This window comes from Narcine bancroftii, chromosome 3 (genome assembly GCF_036971445.1).
Source record: "Narcine bancroftii isolate sNarBan1 chromosome 3, sNarBan1.hap1, whole genome shotgun sequence".
NCBI lineage: Eukaryota > Metazoa > Chordata > Chondrichthyes > Torpediniformes > Narcinidae > Narcine > Narcine bancroftii.
The window spans coordinates 85,004,350-85,025,099 of record NC_091471.1 but is presented as its reverse complement, the minus strand read 5'-3'; the positions used below and the strand labels follow the sequence as shown (position 1 = coordinate 85,025,099).

Genomic DNA, 20,750 nt, shown 5'->3' with positions numbered 1-20,750 from the left:
GTCTTATAAAACCTTAACATCACACTCCTGCTCTTATATTCTATTCCTCTTGAAATGAATATCAACATTGCATTTGCCCTCTTCACCACTGACTCAACATGCACATTTACCTTCAAACTGTCTTGCAAGAGGACTCCCAGTTCCCTTTACATCTGGGTATTTTAAATGTTTTTCCCCATTTAGAAAGTAGCCTGCAAATTTATTTCTTCTGCCAAGTACATGACTACACTTTCTGACATTGTACTTCATTTGCCACTTCTCTGCCCATTTTCCTAATCTTCCCAGTTTCCTCAACACTATTTTCTACTCCACTTACCTTCTTATCATCTGCAAACTTGGCCACAAAGTTCCGTAATCTAAATCATTTGATATACAAGATGAAAATAAGCAGCCCCAACGTGACCCCTGTGGAACACCACTAGGCATCCAACCAGAATATGATCCCTGTATTCCAACTCTCTGCTTTCTGCCAATCAGCCAATACTCAACCCATTCTAGCATGTTTCCTGTTATACCATGGGATCTTATCTTATTAAATAGCCTCATGTGCGGCACCTCGTCAAGGGGCTTTAAAAATCCAAATACACAACATCCACTTGCATCTCCTTTATCCAGCCTCCTTTAGAAGCTTGTCACTTCTTCAAAGAATTTTTCATCCTTGACAATCGACTCTTAACACCTTCCCTATCATTTTTGTCAGGTTAACAGGTCTATAATTCCCTTTCTGTTGCTGTCCTCCCTTGTTGAACATATGGGATTTTACAGTCATCTGGGACCATACCAGATCTATTGATTTCTGTAAGATCATTGCCAATGTCTCCACAATCTCTACTGCTATTTCCTTCAGAACCTAAGGGTGAAATCCATCTGGTCTGAGAGGCTTATTCACCCTTTGACCTTCAGCTTTCTGAGCACTTTCTCCCTTGAAATATTAACTGTACTCACTTCCCTTCACTGATGACCTTGGGCATCTGGCACACTGCTAATATCTTCCACCAAGAAGACTAATGCAAAATATTTATTTAGTTCCTCTATCATCTCCTTGTCTCCCATTATTATTTCTCCAGTATCATTTTCTCGAGGTCCTATATCTACTTTCGCATCTCTTTTACTGAAGTTTTTGATTCCTCATTGATATTATTTGCTTGCCTTCTTTCATACTTCATCTTTTCTCTCCTTATGCATTGATTTGCAAGTTTTTAAAAACTTCCCAATCCTCTATATTTTCACTAAATTTTACTTCCTTGCATGACGTCTCTTTTGCTTTTATGTTGGCTTTGACTTCCCTTGTCAGCCGCAGTTGTCACAATTTTCCATTCAAGTGTTTCCTCTTTTTTGGTATGTGTTTATCCTGCACCTTCCTCATTTCTCCCAGAAACTCCATCCATTACTGTTTCCCATCTTCCCTTCTCATGCCCCCTTTTAATATACTTTGGCCAGTTCTTCTCTCATGCCATGGTAATTCCCTTTCTTTACTCCACTGAAATATGGACACTTCTGACTTTATTTTCTCCTTGCTAAATCTCAATAAGGCTTAAATCAACTGATTCTGAAGTGGTCTTTAAAACCACCAAATTACATCAACATAATTCAAAATGGAAGTCTATTATCACCTTCAGTTGATGTTGACCTTCCTAACAATGCCCATATCCCAAAGATGAATCTTTAAAATTGATTTAAGATTGAGGATTGCTATGCCTATCTTGAACTGAAACTGATTTAATTGTGAAAAAGCCATGGTCTGATATATATGCCCTGGATACTGCTAAATTTATGATTATGATTTGTGTGTTGAAGGTTCAAAATTATATTTTGGTGCCTGTGTCCATTCCCATTTGTGATTTTTGTTTCAACCTTTATTGTCTCTTATGCATGATATTGAACACTTTTCCTTAAATCTTTTCTATTTTAATATGGAGGGAGGTGGAGAAATTGCTGTCATCCCATGGCCATGTACAATTTGGGGCTGTTCTGCCAGCCACTTTATAAATTTACTCAGTCCCCTTTCATGATCCACATATGCTGCCATCTTGGCTTTGATCAGATGTTAAATCAAGAAAACCAACTGGCATTCTATCCTCATTACAATTTTGATGAAACCTGAGATGGATTTAGAATAGTCCTTGAGCCTTTTCTTTCTGACTTTTTGGTCTCTTGAATAAATCAGTTTTGCAATTGATAGGTCTGCTTGAGCTAATGGGATATAGAGATGTTGGTTATTCCTGTAAATGGATGCTACAGCATGTATTCAAAAGAGTACACAAATGGACCAACTTCAAACAAAGTAGCAACATTATTGGCCACATAGCAATATGAGCATTTAGGATCTGGATGTAATTTACCAAAAAATGCATGTTCAGCATTCCACCACTCATCCAAAATAATCTTGGCATGAGAAGTCCCAACAAAGTTATATAAATCCAGAAACTGCTGCAAATACTTAGCAGGTCATTTGGCATATGTGGAAAGAGAAACATAATGAATAGTTCCGGTTCATACCCTTTTATTGGAGATGGGGAAAGTTGGAAAATAAGCATTGTTTAAAGTGGCAAAAGGGAGGGATCAAGAAAACAAAGGAATTGTCTGTGATAGGGTGGAGACCAAGAAACTGGAAGGCTCAAGTATCTTGGTGTTAATTATGGTGGGGAGAATGAGGATCTTTACTTGTGGTTGATTTGTCTGGAGGAGGGAATAAACGAAGAAAGAACAAAAAAAAACAACACTAGAGATGAGCAGGAGAACTCAGCAGTAACTGGAAAGCAAAGAAGAAGCAGGAAAGAATGCTGGAATTATCTGCTAGCTCGGACAGCATCAATGGAGAAAAAAATCCTGAATTATAATTACATGCAATGAGCTCTCATCAAAACTGGCCAATTTTACAAAATGGAAAGATTGATTATCTGAAATTGTTTAATCCACTGTGGAGTAGTGAGGACTTAAACTGCTCAAACTTAAATTGGGTAATGAGATTACATTATATTTAGATAGAACGGCATAAGAGATCAAAGAAAGGATGTTGAAAGTAGGAATGGTTTGGTCACCCTTGCAGATTAAATGGAGATATTCTACAAAAGGGGTTACCCAATTACGGTTTGGTTCTGCAGGGAAGAGCAGAGGAAACCATAATCACTAAATTCAGGGCACAGCATGGAACAAGTACAGGTGAAATGGTTCTTCACCTGAAGGAAGTGGTTATGAATCTTTGGAATAGTGGGAAGGGAAAACATGCATTGAATCTCCTGCATCTGCATTTGTTTTGGTTTTCAAAATGAGTGAAAAAATTTGAGTTTATGGGCCTACTTCTGCTCCTCTATGTTGTGATTAATCTAATATAGCTGATGTTATTTAATTTCCTTGCTCTTTTCCCCAAGTGTATGGTGTTACGAGCCCAGAGGACCCCAAAACCCAGCAGCAATAGATAGTCACCAAAGCAAGTGGCTACTTAAACAAAAGTTGCTTTTAATTATCTTTAAGCATGAAAACAATTTAACTTATTACTATTAACTTACTTAATCTAACTTTAAATCCCTTCTAATTTTAAGCACGTGTGTGTAAGTTTAGAAGAGTTCTTTAATTCACAATCCAATCTTATTTCTCATTCCTCCAAGTTCACTGGTATCAGGCAATTCTTATACTGTGCTCAGAATTTAACATTTATGAAGTTCTCCAGGCTTTGGTGCTTGAAAAGTAAATGGTTACTGCTCAGGAAGATTCTTGTCAGTTTTCAGAGAGATGTTGTTCCTGGATCCCTTTTAATCAACCACGTCAGTGTCTTGCTGAAGAAACTTGCGCCATCAGGGTTTTCCAGATGATAACCTCTTTCTTTCAGGTCACCACAGAGTTCCTTTTTGTTTCACTTATTTCAAGTGAAACATTAGACTGCCAGTCCTCTCCTTTTGTATGAACCACAAGTGCTTTGACCAGGCTGAACTAAGCAGTCACAACCCATCTTCCAAATAGGGTTTCCACAAGCTTGCCAAGTTATCCTGTTCCAGGCCCAGCTGCTGCTGTTGAACTGTAAAAAAACCTGCAGAACTGAATTCTCTCTCTCGTTCTCTCTCTCGTTCTCTCTCTCGTTCTCTCTCTCGTTCTCTCTCTCGCGCGCCCTCACTCGCGCGCCCTCACTCGCGCGCCCTCACTCGCGCGCCCTCACTCGCGCGCCCTCACTCGCGCGCCCTCACTCGCGCGCCCTCACTCGCGCGCCCTCACTCGTGCGCCCTCACTCGCGCGCCCTCACTCACGCGCCCTCACTCGCGCGCCCTCACTCGCGCGCCCTCTCTCGCGCGCCCTCTCTCGCGCGCCCTCTCTCGCGCGCCCTCTCTCGCGCGCCCTCTCTCGCGCGCCCTCTCTCGCGCGCCCTCTCTCGCGCGCCCTCTCTCGCGCGCCCTCTCTCGCGCGCCCTCTCTCGCGCGCCCTCTCTCGCGCGCCCTCTCTCGCGCGCCCTCTCTCGCGCGCCCTCTCTCGCGCGCCCTCTCTCGCGCGCCCTCTCTCGCGCGCCCTCTCTCGCGCGCCCTCTCTCGCGCGCCCTCTCTCGCGCGCCCTCTCTCGCGCGCCCTCTCTCGCGCGCCCTCTCTCGCGCGCCCTCTCTCGCGCGCCCTCTCTCGCGCGCCCTCTCTCGCGCGCCCTCTCTCTCGCGCCCTCTCTCTCGCGCGCCCTCTCTCTCGCGCGCCCTCTCTCTCGCGCGCCCTCTCTCTCGCGCGCCCTCTCTCTCGCGCGCCCTCTCTCTCGCGCGCCCTCTCTCTCGCGCGCCCTCTCTCTCGCGCGCCCTCTCTCTCGCGCGCCCTCTCTCTCGCGCGCCCTCTCTCTCGCGCGCCCTCTCTCTCGCGCGCCCTCTCTCTCGCGCGCCCTCTCTCTCGCGCGCCCTCTCTCTCGCGCGCCCTCTCTCTCGCGCGCCCTCTCTCTCGCGCGCCCCTCTCTCTCGCGCGCCCTCTCTCTCGCGCGCCCTCTCTCTCGCGCGCCCTCTCTCTCGCGCGCCCTCTCTCTCGCGCGCCCTCCTCTCTCTCGCGCGCCCTCTCTCGGCATCTCGCGCGCCCTCTCTCTCGCGCGCCCTCTCTCTCGCGCCTCTCTCTCGCGCGCCCTCTCTCTCGCGCGCTCCTCTCCTCTCGCGCGCCCTCTCTCCTCTCTCCCTCTCTCCCTCCTCCTCCCTCTCCTCTCCCTCTCTCCCTCCTCTCCCTCCTCCCTCCCTCCCCTCTCCCTCTCTCCCTCCTCCTCCTCTCCTTCCTCTGTCCTCCCTCTCTCCCTCTCTCCTCTCTTTCCCTCCCTCTCTCTCTCTCTCTCTCTCACACACACACAGAAAAGCGTATTCTACTCTCTCTGCTTGCAAAATCACATGACCCTCATAGAACAGCATCCTCCACTCAGACAGACTGCGGCTCCTAACCTAATTCTCTGAGCTTTTTCATCTGTTGCTTTTCAAAACAACAATCCATTAGTGAAGTTTCTTGGGCATTCCTCAAAGTTTTTGCAAAGGTATTCGGAGCCAGCCTGTCTACCTTGTGCAGAGCTCCAGTATTTTAAATGAGATCTGTTTTGAAATGTTTGTACGTGACCTACATTAAAAAAAAACTTGCCACACTTTATCTCCCAAAATCATATCTATATACAATTTAAAATACATATTCTGTCACAATGGCATATTTGGCATTTGCATTGCAGTTCCTGTTGTTGTCAAATGCACAGTTAGGTTTGTGCTTTTGTCACTCTAAGGGGAAAACTAGTTCCATATCCAAGTTGCATTCAAGCCTAAAACCCTTTATGACGTGCAGTAATCAGCTCATTGCTTTACTGCTATTCAAAGATTATGATTCTACAATCATATCATTATAATAATTCAATCCACTAATTTATTTAGAAAAACAACTTTAATTCTCAATAAGGCAGCATTCTCTTGTTGATGAAAGAATGTAAAAAAAACTGCATATAACATTTGGAGTGTAATTGTTAATGATAATTAAAATGCCTATTAAATTCAAATAGCTATTTATTTTGAAACAGTCAAAAAGCCTGAAATGTTATGATTCATCAAGTCTGGCAATGTATATAAGGAAAATATTTTACTCCACCCTCATTCTTTGAGTGATTCCACCACAATTGATGGATGGCATTACAACACACATATTGTCTGCAGTCTGGAATTTACTTTTATAATCTCTCGACTACTTTATTCTTTTTCATAGCTCTCTGGACAATCTCGATCACAAATGTGAATATAGTATGTGTTTTAACAAGAGCAAAACTATGAGGGAATTCACTGCTTGCTGATTCCATTCTCATTCATTGAGAATTTGGTTTGAGGTTACAGACTTTTTTTTATTGCAATTGAGGATTTTCAGTGATCCAATTGAGGATATATTGGTCACTGATTTAAGGAGGGAACATGGGTGTGAAAGTCCTGCCGTTCAGAAATTGCCATCATATTTGTATCTAAATTAACATAAATTCTGTGCATGTCAGATTTGTTTTGTTGCAGGTTATACTGAATTCAATTTGGATGTCGTTTTCTTTTCCTCTTGGCTCACAAATCTGGAGCTGTTGTACTCCAGTGATTATCAAACTAGTCCAGTTGAGCTGGAAGATAGACAACTAAAGGGAAAAGACTGTGATTATTGCTTCTACTACATTCTTAAGTGAGGTGACAAAAGGCAAAGGAGGAAAAACCCAACACCCAACCCCAACCAACCAATTTTCCCTTGCAACCGCTGCAATCGTGTCTGCCTGTCCCGCATCGGACTGGTCAGCCACAAACGAGCCTGCAGCTGACGTGGACTTTTTACCCCCTCCATAAATCTTCGTCCGCGAAGCCAAGCCAAAGAAAGACATTCTTAAGTAGGAGTTAGTGCACAAAATACTACTTTGTATTGTGACCTAAGGGAATGAGTCACCTAAAACATGTATTGACAAGGTATATATAAAATAGGTTTGCAGTTAACAGGAGAATAGAGCTGGTTAATTTTTCATAGTTTCAGTCAGTCAGAAGAATGCTTTGTTCACTTTAGTAGTGACTGAGTGCCTGGCACTCGAGAGTACTCAAATACACATAGGCAGGAGCTGAAAGGAAACAAAACTAACATGTAAAGTGAATTGAATAGAAACACACACAATACAAACCTGATATAGTATTTATGCTAATGTAGGCAAATTTGATGGTAATTTCTGAACTACAGAAGTATTTTCAGATTCATGTTCTTGAATTAATGATGCAGAATTTTCATTAAAAATTATTTCCTGAAGTGTGACTATCTTGTTATTTGATTATCAAATGCATTTTTAACTTTAAAATATATTTTCAGAATGCTCCTAAAGGTCAGTTTGTATGAAAACTAGCATTAATTGTTCATTTCTAATATACTTTTCTTTGTCAAATTTATTTTTATGATCTGTTGTCAAATTTTTACCAGAAGACAGAGCCTGGCAGATGTGTAAGTCCAAAAGATGGAGAAGCATGATAAGAGCTTTCAGCCCATCAAGTCTGCTCCACCATTCAATCATGGCCAATTTATTTACCTGTGCTAATTAGCAAAAGATACTGTACTGTGCCTCAGCTAAGATGAGCTGCAGGCTGACCAGCTAAAAATGACTTGGAATGGTAGACATCGTGGCAGGTACATAATCTTTTATCCGAAATTCTGAAAACCAAAACCTCCAAAACCCAAACATTTTTTCTATGAATATCTGCATATCAAAGCTCGTGTTTGGCGCCAATCATGACCTGACGCAACCCACTCCCCGTCCAGTGCTGTGTCTCAGTGGTCCTGCCAGTCAGACATGCCAGGAACCTGAGGCAACTTCTTCGATGTGGATGGTTGCCAGTCCCTGACACCTCTCAACTGCCACTGCCAGTCCCTGACTTCGATCACCGCTCCTGCTGGGAGCCCGAGGTCCCCACTCCTGCCCAGGAGCCCGATGACACTGGAAGAAGTCTTTAAAAAGACTCCAATCTGAAGACAATGGTCACCATTTTTCAGGTGTTTAGCTTAGTTTAAGCCAGTTAATGTTTGAAGTTTTGCTGCATGTTTAACAAAACTAAAAGTATGCTAGTAAATTTATGGTTTATCTTTATCTCACTTCATTTGCCACACCTCCTGGTCCAGCGCCACTGCTAACCCTCCCGTCCAGTTCCCCTCCCCCATCCAGAGACCATTCTAGTTGGAGTGTATCTTTGTTTGGCGCGAATCTTAAATCAGTGCAATTTCTTAACGTACCGTCATAACTATTATTTTAATATATGAAAAATTCTGAATTCTGAAAAGAGTCTGGTCCCAATGGTTTTGGATAAAAGATTCTGTACCGTATAAAAATTGACTTCTCAAAGACAATTTTACAAAACAAACAAGATTAAATTGCTGAATTATTTTCTTTATTTTGTACAATCACTCTGAGTGCTATGAATTGATGAAAATATTAAAATAATACACATTATTTCTTTAATGTATATATTTACAAATCTGTTCAGGGTGAAATTTGGTTATCATCATTAATATTATGAATTTTCCAGAGTCTATTAATTCAAAGTGATAACTGAGAAGATTGTAGCACAGAGATGGAAAACATAAAAGTCGGCAGAGTCCGTGGTCGAAGAAAAAAAAACACAATGGTGAAGAAACTCAGCTGGTCAAACAGCACTTTATATAGCAAAGATAAAACATTTCGGGCTTGAGCCCTTCATTAAGGTATTAAGTTGACGTGAAGATTACGTTCAGTTTCCCTTAATGTTGTGGTCAACACGTTGGCTTTAGTACAGATCATGAGCTTGTTTTCTATTTGCATCTCGTGCTCTTAGAGAAAGTGGGGTTGGAAATGATGAAATTCAATCTTCCCCAGGCACAAGGAAAGTACCATAGGACTGAAAAGTAACAAATATGACATCTTGTTCAAGGACGTTCTTGACATCTACTGATTGCATTGAAGCAGAAGATTTTGTAAAGAGTAATCAGGTAAAAATAACAGACCCATGGAAAGATCTGAGTTAATTAGGAGCCCAGCTTTTATGTATGTTTGTTTTTTTTAAAATCATGTTCAATTGGAACTTGTATAATAACAGATTGAAGGGAATGAGGTAGGTGTTATCTAAATCGATTTTAAGACCGTGTTTGACCATATTAACAGCTGATTAAAATCTGGAAGAGCTACTGGAAGAGGAAAGTTAGCGACTGGTTAAAATTGTCTGAAGGACAGAAAATGCAATGAGTGATAAATGGTTGTTTCCCAGACTTTGGCTGACTATTGATATCACAGCTAACCTTAATGTCAGTAATTTTCAATATTAGAATACAGGGTTGTCAACGACACCAAATTTGGAGGTGTGGTAAATAGGATGATATTAGTCAATTACCTCAGTGGATAGGTAAGTATAATTGGGAGACGTGACAGATGGAATGTCAAAGAGAGAACTGTGCAGTTTGGCAACAGGGATCAGGAGCCATCCATTTGGATTTAATGCAATGTATGATATTCCAAAACTTCCTCAAGTCTCTCTAATTCTACGCAATGCTGAAAAAATGTCGAGTTATGAGAATTAAATTGCAGAAGTGTTTGAAGCTGGCAGGCAATATTAAGTTTACAGTTTTTGTTAACTTCACATCAGGGATCTTCTACTTCATAAGAAGAGGTAATGTGTACAACAGAGAAATTATTCTGAAACTTTATCACACTCTGGTCAGCCCACAGCCAGAATATTGTGTTTCCTACAGCATACTGCAATAGACAAAGCATATAAAAGTGTTTGATAGGTTAGAAAGAGATTAATTTTAACGGCAGGGATATGTTGAGGTTGTTTACCTTGGATGAAAGGATATGAGGAAAGTGCTGATAGGGGTCTACTCGACTGCGATAGGTTTAAATAGATTAGTTGTACCCATTACATGTTGAGATATAGACTGAGGAATGGAGATTTAAGGTTTTGGCTGGGGATGTGAGAATAATATTTCATGTAGTAAGGTGTAATGTCCTGCAACAATGCCCTGAGGGTGTTGATACAAGCGAAGATCAATGATGTCAAAAGAAAATTGGACAATCACTTGAAAGAAATAAACTCACAAGACAATAAGAATAGAGCAAGTCAATGGGACTGAATGGAGGACTCTGAAAGAGCAGCTGTGGATGTGATAAGCCCAATAGTTTTCCGACTACGGTAAAGCAAAGAAAAACAAGATACTTGATGAAGGGTTCAGACCCAAAGCATTGACCTTTCTTTCCCCCTGCTCAACCTGCAGAATTCCTAGAACAAATTCAACATGAGCAGTTTCTTCTGTGTTTCGCTGTACCGTTATGAATATAATGACGTAATTGCACCTTGATAATTTCTTAAAAATACTGTCAGTCTTTGCTACAGTAAATGAAACAAAAAGACAACTTCAAATGCTGGAAATCTGACATAAAAACACAAATGATGGAAACATCCACCAGGTTAGGCAGCCGTCATGAAAAGATAAACAGAAATCATTGTTAAGGTCCAAACACTTCAGCAGAACTGACAATGTGTTTTGGAACTGAGACATTAACCATCCGTCTTTACTGCACATGACTCTGATCTCACCCTCGACGCATTACCAAACCAATGAGCTGTGAAATGGTCTTAAAATTTCAAAAGAAAAAGTCAGATGGAACTGTTTATAAATTCAATGCAGCTGAAAAGTTTTTGTAAAATTTATGAATCGATATGCACATTGGAAAAGCTTTATCACATTCAGGTCAAGCATTATTTGCATAAAAAATGCAGTATTTAGGCAATATAAATATATACAAACCATTCCCACGATATTAAGGATCTTAGGACTAGGTAGTGAAAGATCATCCTTTCAGTAAGTTTACACATATTCACATGCAAATAATGTGGCATCCATAGCTGTGGTTCTGTGAATTGAAATCACTGATAGTCTAATAGTCTGGACCTTTAAGTTGTTGTTCATGACTGAATATATTTTGGTCAGAAGGCCATGATTTGATCTGAGTTATGGAAAAAACACCATAATGCTGGAGGGACTCAACTGGTTTATTCAGCATCTGTAGCAGACAAAGATATATTGCCCAGGTTTCAGACGTGAGCCCTTCTTCAAGGAAGATTAGAAAAGGCAGAAGCAGAAAGTCTCAGAATTCGAACAATGGGGAGGAATCCAAACCAGCAAAAGGTGGTAATTGGGACTAGGTAGAATTTATCATGTCTGTGTGAAAAGGAGACAGGGAATGAAGCGACAAGGGGGAAAGCAAGGGGGTGGGGGTTTAACAAAAGCTAGAGAAGTTGATGTTAATGCCCTCCAGTTGGAGGGTGCCCAGTTGGAAGATGCGGTGTTGTTATTCCAATTTGCTTGTGGTCTCAGTGTGGTAGTGCATGGGCAGACATGTCGGCAAGGGAAAGGGATGAATTGAAATGGGTGGCCACTGGGTGATCCATGCTCTTGTGGTGGACAGAAGCAAGGTGCTCATCAAAGCAGTCTCCCAGTCTCCATGCAGTTTCTCTGATGTAGAGGAGCCCACAGCGGGAGCGTCAGATGCAGTAGATGACCCCTGCAGGTTCACAATTGAAGTGTTGCTTCACTTGGAAGAACTGTTTGGGACCCCAAATGATGGTGAGGGAGGAAGGGTGGGTGCAAGTAGAGAAACTCTTGCTGTCACAGGGGTAAGTCAGAAGGGAGATGGGTGGGGAGGGAGGAATAGACAAGGGGGTCATGGAGGGAGCATTTCCTGTGGAAGACGGAGAGGGGAATATGTGTCTAGTGGTGGGATCACACAGTAGGTGGTGGAAATGGCAGAAGAGGATGTGTTGGATGTGGAGGCTGGTAGGTGAGGATGAAGAATCTTGTCCTCATTGTACATGGAGGTGGAGGGGGCTAGGGCAGATGCGCAAGTAATGGAGGACATGCTGGTGAAGGCTGAGTTGATGGTGGCAGAGGGAAAGCCACATTGTTTGAAGAAGGAGGACATTTCTGATGATCTGGCATGGAAGTCCTCAGGATCAAAACCATCCAGCAAATCCCAATAGTTCCATGTGGAGATATTGGAACTTTACGTCCAATGGCAGCAATTCTAGGACTTTCAGGTGAAGCTCGGTTTTGATGAGATTCCCTACTTGGGAATTCTATTTGAGCCTTTGCCAGATTTGATCTAGCTGAGATTCTAAGATACTATTTGTTTCAATATGGAACAGGAGAGTAAGGTTAAAGACTAAGGGATTTTACCTACCTTTCTTATATTTTTTAAAGTAATAGTTTTCTTAAATTATGGGGCACCACAGATTAAAAAAAAATAAGATGAAAAAGATGACACAAAAACCCTCATGACCCATATCATAACTTCATTCCCTCTTAACTGATACTTGATCTGGTTCTCTTCACAATTCCAATTCATATCTTACTTCAAAAGCCTATTGACCTTTATTCTTCCTGTTCTCACAGTAATCAGGATTAGGATCATTAAAGTATAATTTGTAACTATGTCTGCATTTCACTCAGGCATGTTTCCACCCATGCCTGGTACCAGCATCATCAACCTATTTCTTGTAACTTCACTGATCTTTGCACTAGTCTGTTCACTGCTATGTGGAGTTGCCCTTGGGCCACACTGTCTCTTTCTCCATTACATCAGCAAGTTCATTGGTGCAGCTTCCTACAGTATTTGCAGAACTTGTCAATACAGCATTATCAATTCCAACTTCCTGAGATAGAGACAGAGAGATCCACTCTCAAATTCACTTGGACCATTTCCACCACTTTTCTCTTTTTTCTGCTTCTCTCCATCTCCATTGACATTAGGTTCCCACAAAACAGAACAGAGATTGTCCTCCTCTTTCACCCTTCTGGGCTCCGTATCCAGCACATCATCTTTCATCATTTTCAACAGTTGCAGTGTCATGTTTTCTCCTCCCCACCCTTTCCACCTTCCACAGGGAGCACTTTCTCCATAACTCCTGATCCTCTCAGTCCTCCCCATCCATGTCTTCCTGGTCCCTGGCACTTTGCACTGTGCAGGTTCAATGCATATTCCTACACCTCTTCCCTTACCAACATCTTGAATCCTAAACAACCCTTTCAGGTGAGATTTAAATTTTATGAGGCAGAGATTCACGTGGGCCTTCTCTAACCTTGTGCATTTGATGCTCCTGACATAGCTTGCACTACATTGGTGAGAGCAAGCATGGATTTGATGATAATTTTCCAATGGCGATCAAATGACTCACAGTTGTATGTGATTTTACCCTTCCCCACGGTGGTTTGACCTTGGTCTTCTCCACTCCACTGGAGGATGAGGACAAAAAGAGGAACATTATCTCATTTTTTTACCCTTGTAGCCTAGTGTGAACATTTATATTTTTTCAATTTGAGGTAGCCCTAACCTCCTATGTTTCTCTCCTCTCTCGCAGTCCTTCTCAGTCTTCACCTCTCTCCCTCTTCCTCTCTTCCTTTCTTCCCCCTTCTTCCCCATTATCCTCTCTCTCTCTGTCTCTCTTTTTCCAATCCACCCCTGGTCTTAATATTTTATTTACTTCCTCATATGCCCCTCAGGCTCCACCATTTCAACACCACTCCATCTCTTTGTTCCAACCATCAGCTACACACACACTGGTTCCCTTCATCTGCCCGTCTCTCCCTTAAATAGTTTTCATTATCCCTTCCCCTTCCCCCTCCCCTTCCCCTCCCCTTCCCCCCTCCCCTTCCCCCTCCCCTTCCCCCTCCCCTTCCCCCTCCCCTTCCCCCTCCCCTTCCCCCTCCCCTTCCCCCTCCCCTTCCCCCTCCCCTTCCCCCTCCCCTTCCCCCTCCCCTTCCCCCTCCCTTCCCCCTCCCCTTCCCCCTCCCCTTCCCCCTCCCCTTCCCCCTCCCCTTCCCCCTCCCCTTCCCCCTCCCCTTCCCCCTCCCCTTCCCCTCCCTCCCCCTCCCCTTCCCCTCCCCTTCCCCCTCCCCTTCCCCCTCCCCTTCCCCTCCCCTTCCCCCTCCCCTTCCCCCTCCCCTTCCCCCTCCCCTTCCCCCTCCCCTTCCCCCTCCCCTTCCCCCTCCCCTTCCCCTCCCCTCCCCCCCCCCTCCCCTCTCTCCCCCTCCCCTCTCTCCCCCTCCCCTCTCTCCCCCTCCCCTCTCTCCCCCTCCCCTCTCTCCCCCCTCCCCTCTCTCCCCCTCCCCTCTCTCCCCCCTCCCCTCTCTCCCCCCACTCCCCTCTCTTCCCCCCTCCCCTCTCTCCCCCTTCCTTCCCACTTCCAGTCTCATACAATAAAGAAGGGCTAAGACCTGAAATGTCAATTACCCTTTACTTCCCTTTGATACTGTGTGACCTGCTGAGATTGTATAGCACATTTGCACTCAACCCTGGCATTTGCATACTTTCTTGTTTCATTCTCATCTGCCCAAAATTCTTTACCCTACTTCAGTCCTCCTGCCACCTGCTGACCCTGTCTCTCCCCACCCCTCCCCCTCTCCTCTCCTCTTCCTTTTTCAGCGGTTTGATTTTTCATATTTTTTCTCATGATTTTACTACACAATGAACTCTATTCAATTCCCTAATCACATGCTGAATTCCATCCTCTCATGAACATCCCTCCCCAGATGCTGATCCAATCTCTACAAGGGTGCTTTTAGCATTCTGTGCTGTTTCACCCTTGGCTTCTTCTTTTCCTCTCTACAAGATGCCAACCATCTGTATAACCCATTGACATGGTGTCATCCTCCAAATGTAGGGAGGCACAGTTCGCTTAGTGGATAGCACAATGCTATTATAGTGGCAGTGATGGGGACCGGTGTTTGTTTCCCTTGCTGTCTGTAAGGAATTAATAAGTTTCACCGTAAATGTGTGGGTTTCCTTCCTTCATTCAAAAACGTTCCAGGGGTTGTAGGTCCATTGGCTATAATTGGGTAGCATGAATTTGTGGGCCGAAATGGCTTGTTACCATGCCTACGTTTTTAACAACAATAGTCTACTGCCATCCAATCCAGTTTTTAAAAACTAAGCAAGTTGTGAAAGAGCAAGAACTTTATCTAACTTAAATAACAGATTTGGCTTTTCTAAATTCAACAAGACACAAAGATTATCATTATCATCTCTTCAAAATCATTCACCAATTAAGTTTTCTTTCTCTTTGCTGGCCTGTTGTCTTGCCAGCCCATCATATGAGCCACGCGAACGAGCAGCTGACATTCACTCCATATTTGTGGACAGGTGATGGATGTAACAAATAAATGCAAATTCAATGAGGATTTCTATTTAGTCAAACTTGTAGAGAGCAGATTAATGAAATATCTGATCATTTGAATGCTACTTTTTTGTCAAAATATTGAACACCAAATGTTAAAGTTATACAGATGGAAGAAATGTCAAAGCTGCTGCTATTTTCCTAAAGGTGGGAAGAATGAAGGTAATGAAGAGATTTCATGGACCATGAAGCTGAGCAATGCTGTGCACTGCAGTGCTCCAGAGGGGTTCCTCAGCAGTATACGTTTACAAAAAAATGTCGGCAGTCATTGCAATATTAAGGATAATTGAATTATTTAAGTTCATTAATTCTGTGTCATGCAGGGTAAACGATTTTACAGTGCTCTTTGAGAGTGCATCTGTAATATGACAAATGTTGAATTATGATTGCATTTTCAAAGAATTTTGTAACTAATAGTGACCAAATGTTACAATGTGAAGTGTGAAAAATCCCCATTTAATTTGTTGCCTTGATGTTTTTCATCTGTCTTCTGAAGCTTATATCCTATAACTGTTTAGTTCATTGTTTACTACTTCCCACTTGTCCTAAAAAGGCATGAACAATGCTGTCAAGGGGTCTTTTAGGGTATTTTACACAGCCCAATTCCCAATAACATTTGTGCAGATCTGATGAAAAATGAAAGGTGCAGCAATGATCTTCTTATACCAGCAATATCAACAAAATTTATAAAGCAATTTAGTAAGATAATAACAGTAAAAAAAGCCTTGCAAATAATTCTGTTGAAAATGGAACCTACCTAAAGGGACCCCTTGACGACAGCACATCCTCTGTGCAGCAGTATTCTCACAAGATTGAAGCTGGTTCTGCAGCTGAGTAAAGTAACCCAGTCATTGAGAATGTGCTGAAGATTTCTGTGCCGCATGTCTGACACTCTGGAGATGACTGAACCCACATGCTGTATGAGCTTTGTCAGCACACTTTGCTTTGGAATGAAAACCTTCATTTAATTGTTGCGTCTTCACAGAAGTGTAGAGTTTGGAGAACACGGACTTCAAGCAGATGATCCCATTTACAATGAGAGAACAGTGATGACAACTGTTGGTGAACAAGAATCAAGAAAAAGGAATCCGGACGGTAGGGAAGAGGTTCTCAGATGACATTCAGCTCTGGACCATTCCTTTTTACCTTCTTTTGTGACAGCTCTTTGTTCTTTGTTATCTGCTGTTATGCCAAATTTGCACCAACTGCTCGGATTAAGAAGATCAACAGCTTAATTGTCTTCAAACATAGAAGCTCACATTGCTTTAATCAGACAATCTTCTAGAAATATCAACCCTATAGTTTAAAAAAAATCTAAATGAGAGAACAATGATATAAATGCATGTGATGGCAGCTAAACATCACCTTGGGGCTGGGAGCAGGAAGGACTTGATACTTAGCTGCAAATGTGGATAACTAAATCCCTGTTCTTTTGACTGACATGAAAAGTTTATTTTGTTATTCCACGTTGCTGATGATAATGATACCAATTTTGTTATCCAAGAAGGAATAAGCTCAATGAAGAAGAATTTCAAAGCTGAAATGAGCCCATTGTATAAGAAAGTTGAACAGTTTGAAGCAAGAATACAAAGAAAAAGAAAGTAAACCATACACGGTTTCCTTTTGTGTGAATTAAGAGTGCGGCACAACTGCCTGTTTCCTTCTAGAATTTTTTACACAATGCTGGGAGATGGAATATATTTGCTGGTGGATGGTATATTTCTGCCTTTTTCTTTGTACTGGATCCCACTGATTGCCTTCAACCACTAGAAAGAGAAGATTAGGTATTTTACTCAATTGTTGAACTTCAAGAATAATCACACACAGTTATAACAATAACTGCAGTCATGTTTCAAACTGTGTTGTTCTAAACAGCTTCTCTCTCATATTTGCAAAAAAAAAATGATCCTACATATGGTCACGATTAATAGAGAGGACTTATTAGATTGCTACCAGAAGTTTATTGTGTATTAAGGTGTCTGCACAGCTTCAAAGTAAAGGTTTGGGTGACATCCCAGCAAAGGAAGATTCATGGAAATGATGCATGTGAATAATTTCCCCTTCAGGAGACATTCTTGGATATGGTAAGTTGTCTCTTTAAGGTTCAATTTGCAGAAATCTGATTAAAATTCTATGAAACCACAATTAATACCTTGCATGTGTTTCCTATTTAGAAGGATTTGAGATAAAATTTCTTCATATCCATCAGTACAGATGGGAAATAAATACAGTGAAGAGTTGTGAAGATCTGCACACCACAAACTCTGATAGATTTGTACAAATATGTCTTATCCTGGCTTTACTCTCCATTTATTTTTTTTTGTCAGAAATTTAATGGAATGCTAACTATAAAAATCAAATGCATGTTATAATACAGCAGCAGGACATGACAATATCCCTTAATCCCAAACACTTCGACAAATATTTATAATCTTAATTCTTCAATTAAACCTCTTATTGATAACGTAGTTGAATAAAAAGATAAGGTCATCAGAAGATAAAAAGGTTCATCAGGGCAATTGTTTTGAAGCTTGAGAATAAATCTTGTAATAGCCTAATACAACCGACAAAAACAATTTTTCAGTCTAAAATTAAACTGATGGTTTGCTGAATAATTTTTCAAATATAACAAAATAATATATAATTATTTGGGCATTTGACGATCTTGGCATTGCTCAGGCTCCAACCGTCGACTGTCCATAGCTTTCCATAAATGCTGCCCGACCTGCTGAGATCCTCCAACACTTTTTTGTGTATTGTTAAATATATTAATCACATTGGCTTTGTTCCATGAAATCTTTGTTTTAATATTTACATTTAGTTGTGCAATCTGTGAATTAGCCTCGGTGTTTTATGTGAAGCATAAAGAGAAAGATTTTTGTTACCTGTCCAGGCAGAGGGATTCCACCCGAAGGTATTAGCATGGATGAACAAGTCAAATTTGGCTTGCACCCTTTATGAGCCAGTTTGTAATCCATGCAGCCCTTATTTATTTTAATTGCTCACTAGTTTCTATGTACAAAATAATTTTATGAACTCCACAAGTAGTAAATGAGTTAGAAAAAGGACTACCCATAAGAAAATCAATGATATCTGTTGCAAAATAACTTTGAAAATAAACTTTCACTCTTGTCATCAATATTACTTTTCCAAATCCAGTTTTAAATAGCAATAACAATTCTAATACTAATTTTTCTTTACCTTGCTGTCAGTTCATTTAAAATACATGTCAACCTTGAGTGTTTAGCAGATTGTTGTACTGAATTAACATTGCTCAATTATCAGTGAAATAGGTGGTTCAACTCTAGATTAACTTGTTTTCTTCATTTATTCTCAATACATTACTCAATTTTAATCTCCAAATATTAATTGCTCAATAGATAAAGATTTTGAGTGAAATATTAAAAATTGTGGTTAAGTACATTAATTATAGCTGATTTTTTTGATTTCACAATATGAATGCAGAAACGGAATAATATATCTGTATTGAATTAGCTGAATGCATTTGTAAATCACCTGATTTACTTATGGCAAGTGGTCCAAGTAATATTATTTCTATTGGAGAATACTGCATCTACAGTATTTGTGTGAAAGATTACAGCTAGGATTACATACAATATTTTTTTTCTCTTAGTCATGTAGCTTTTTATAACCTTTATTTTCAGTTTGCTTAGAACCACAGAACAGGCCCCTTTGGCCCTTCTAGTCTGTGCTGAACCATTTTTTTGCCTAGTCCCACTAACCTGCACACAGTCCATAGTCCTCCTTAACTCTCCCATCCATGTACCTGTCCAAATTCTTCTTAAATCTTAAAATCAAGCCTGCATTCACCACTTCAGCAGGCAGCTCATTCCACTCTCCTACCTCTCTCTGTGTGAAGAAGTTCCCCCTAAACTTTTCCTCTTTCACTCTTAACCCATGTTCTCTGGTTTTTATTTCACCTACCTTCAGTGGAAAAAGCCCATCTATATTTACTCTGTCTATCCCCCTAATAATTTTAAATATCTCTATCAAATCTTCCCTCATTCTTATACACTCCAGGGAATAAATTCAGAATCACGATTTATTGTCGTGAACAAGTCATGAAATTTGGAGTTTTGTGGCAGCATCAAAGTGCAAACATTCATTTTATGAACCATCTTACGACATTACGATAAAAAATAAAATAACAATAACAATAATAGAGCAGGAAAGGTAAGGCCATGTCTTTGGTTCATTGATTATTCAAGAATCTGATGGCAGTGGGGAAGAAGCTGTCCTTGTGCCACTGAGTGCTCATTTTGAGGCTTCTGTACCTTTTCCCTGATGATAAGGGTGAAGAGGGCATGGCCTGGGTGCTGGGGGTCTTTGAGGATAGAGGCTTCTTTTTTAAGACACCACCTCATGTAGATGTACTTGATGGAATGAAGTCTGGTGCCTGCGTTGTTGTAGGCTGAGTCCTAACCTGTTTAACCTTTCCCTGTAACTCAGTTCCTGAAGTACTTAGAATTATTTCCAAGATTCATGTTCCTATTAAATATTTGACTAGATTGAAAATTAAAATTTACAATGATCCATTTTCAACCTTTTAAGAATGTTATTATTTTTTCTATTGTTATTTTAATTCTGTTAAAAATTAGACTTTTCCTCTTGATTTAAAAAAAATATATCCTCCGTAACATTTGAACACACTGGGTCTCTGTACCTGCCCACTAATTTTCTTTTTTTTGTGTGAGATACATAAAAGTGCCTCAAGACACATTATACAGTATAGTTAGAAGGATGGGGAAAGTAGGGAAGAAATTGTTCTGTAACTTGTCTCTTGTGTGTAAGAAAATGATTGAGAAATATTATTTATGAAACAGATGGAGGTGGTAACTGGTGATTTTATTGTTATTTTGTTCTCTCTACACAAAATCAACGTCAGAATGTACACAGCATGAAATGCAGTGCTGTCTGATAAATCAGCTTATCACTTCACAAAATAATTAAATAGATTGGGGGAGGGGTGGGTGGTGAGATAAAAAATGTAATTTTGTGAGCTCTAATATTCCAGATTTTTTTAATTGTAAAATGTGAACCGTCTTTTGTATAATTTTTTCATGACTGTTGCAGATAATAAGTCAGCTTAGGATGGAGTCTGAGCCAGCTGCCAGGGGTGAAAGGGCAATGTGCCAACCCACTGCACCAATCAGTATCCATTAGGATCAGGAATCTGAACTTGGAAGCTGTTGCGAGTTCTCCACTGTTTTCTTTTTAAAAATAAAATAGGATGCAATTGTTAAAATATTGCATTAATATTATGAAAAATATCATAGTTATATTTTAGCTCCAGCCTTACATTTTACATGATATTTGGTTAGATAATCCAATCATATTAATATGAGAAAATTATCAAAATTTCTACTAAATTGCGAAGATTTCATTTGATATTGATATTAAAATCTTTCATTATTTTCTAGCCAACAACAAAAGATCTGATACCTCATAACATATCCTTGTGAACATTTGAAAATGCTTTCCGCACTTTGCGAGTCTGCTGCACACTGTTGGGCTGCGGGCAATGTATATGTTAATTAAATTTTATAATAGTTTGCCAATT

General features: G+C 40.9%; 1 protein-coding gene across 6 annotated transcripts in view; it reads left to right on the top strand.

The window, feature by feature from the left end:
* The window catches only part of pde4d (phosphodiesterase 4D, cAMP-specific), a 1,272,582-nt gene that overhangs the window by 696,716 nt on the left and 555,116 nt on the right, over positions 1 to 20,750 (top strand). The window contains exon 1 of one of the 6 annotated variants that reach the window (XM_069924459.1): positions 16,003 to 17,253. The exons of the other annotated variants lie outside the window; for them this stretch is intronic. Coding sequence (XP_069780560.1) covers positions 17,201 to 17,253 — 53 coding nt within the window. The 5' untranslated portion in view covers positions 16,003 to 17,200. Of the gene's footprint in view, positions 1 to 16,002; positions 17,254 to 20,750 lie in introns of those variants that run through there. 6 annotated transcript variants of the gene reach the window in all.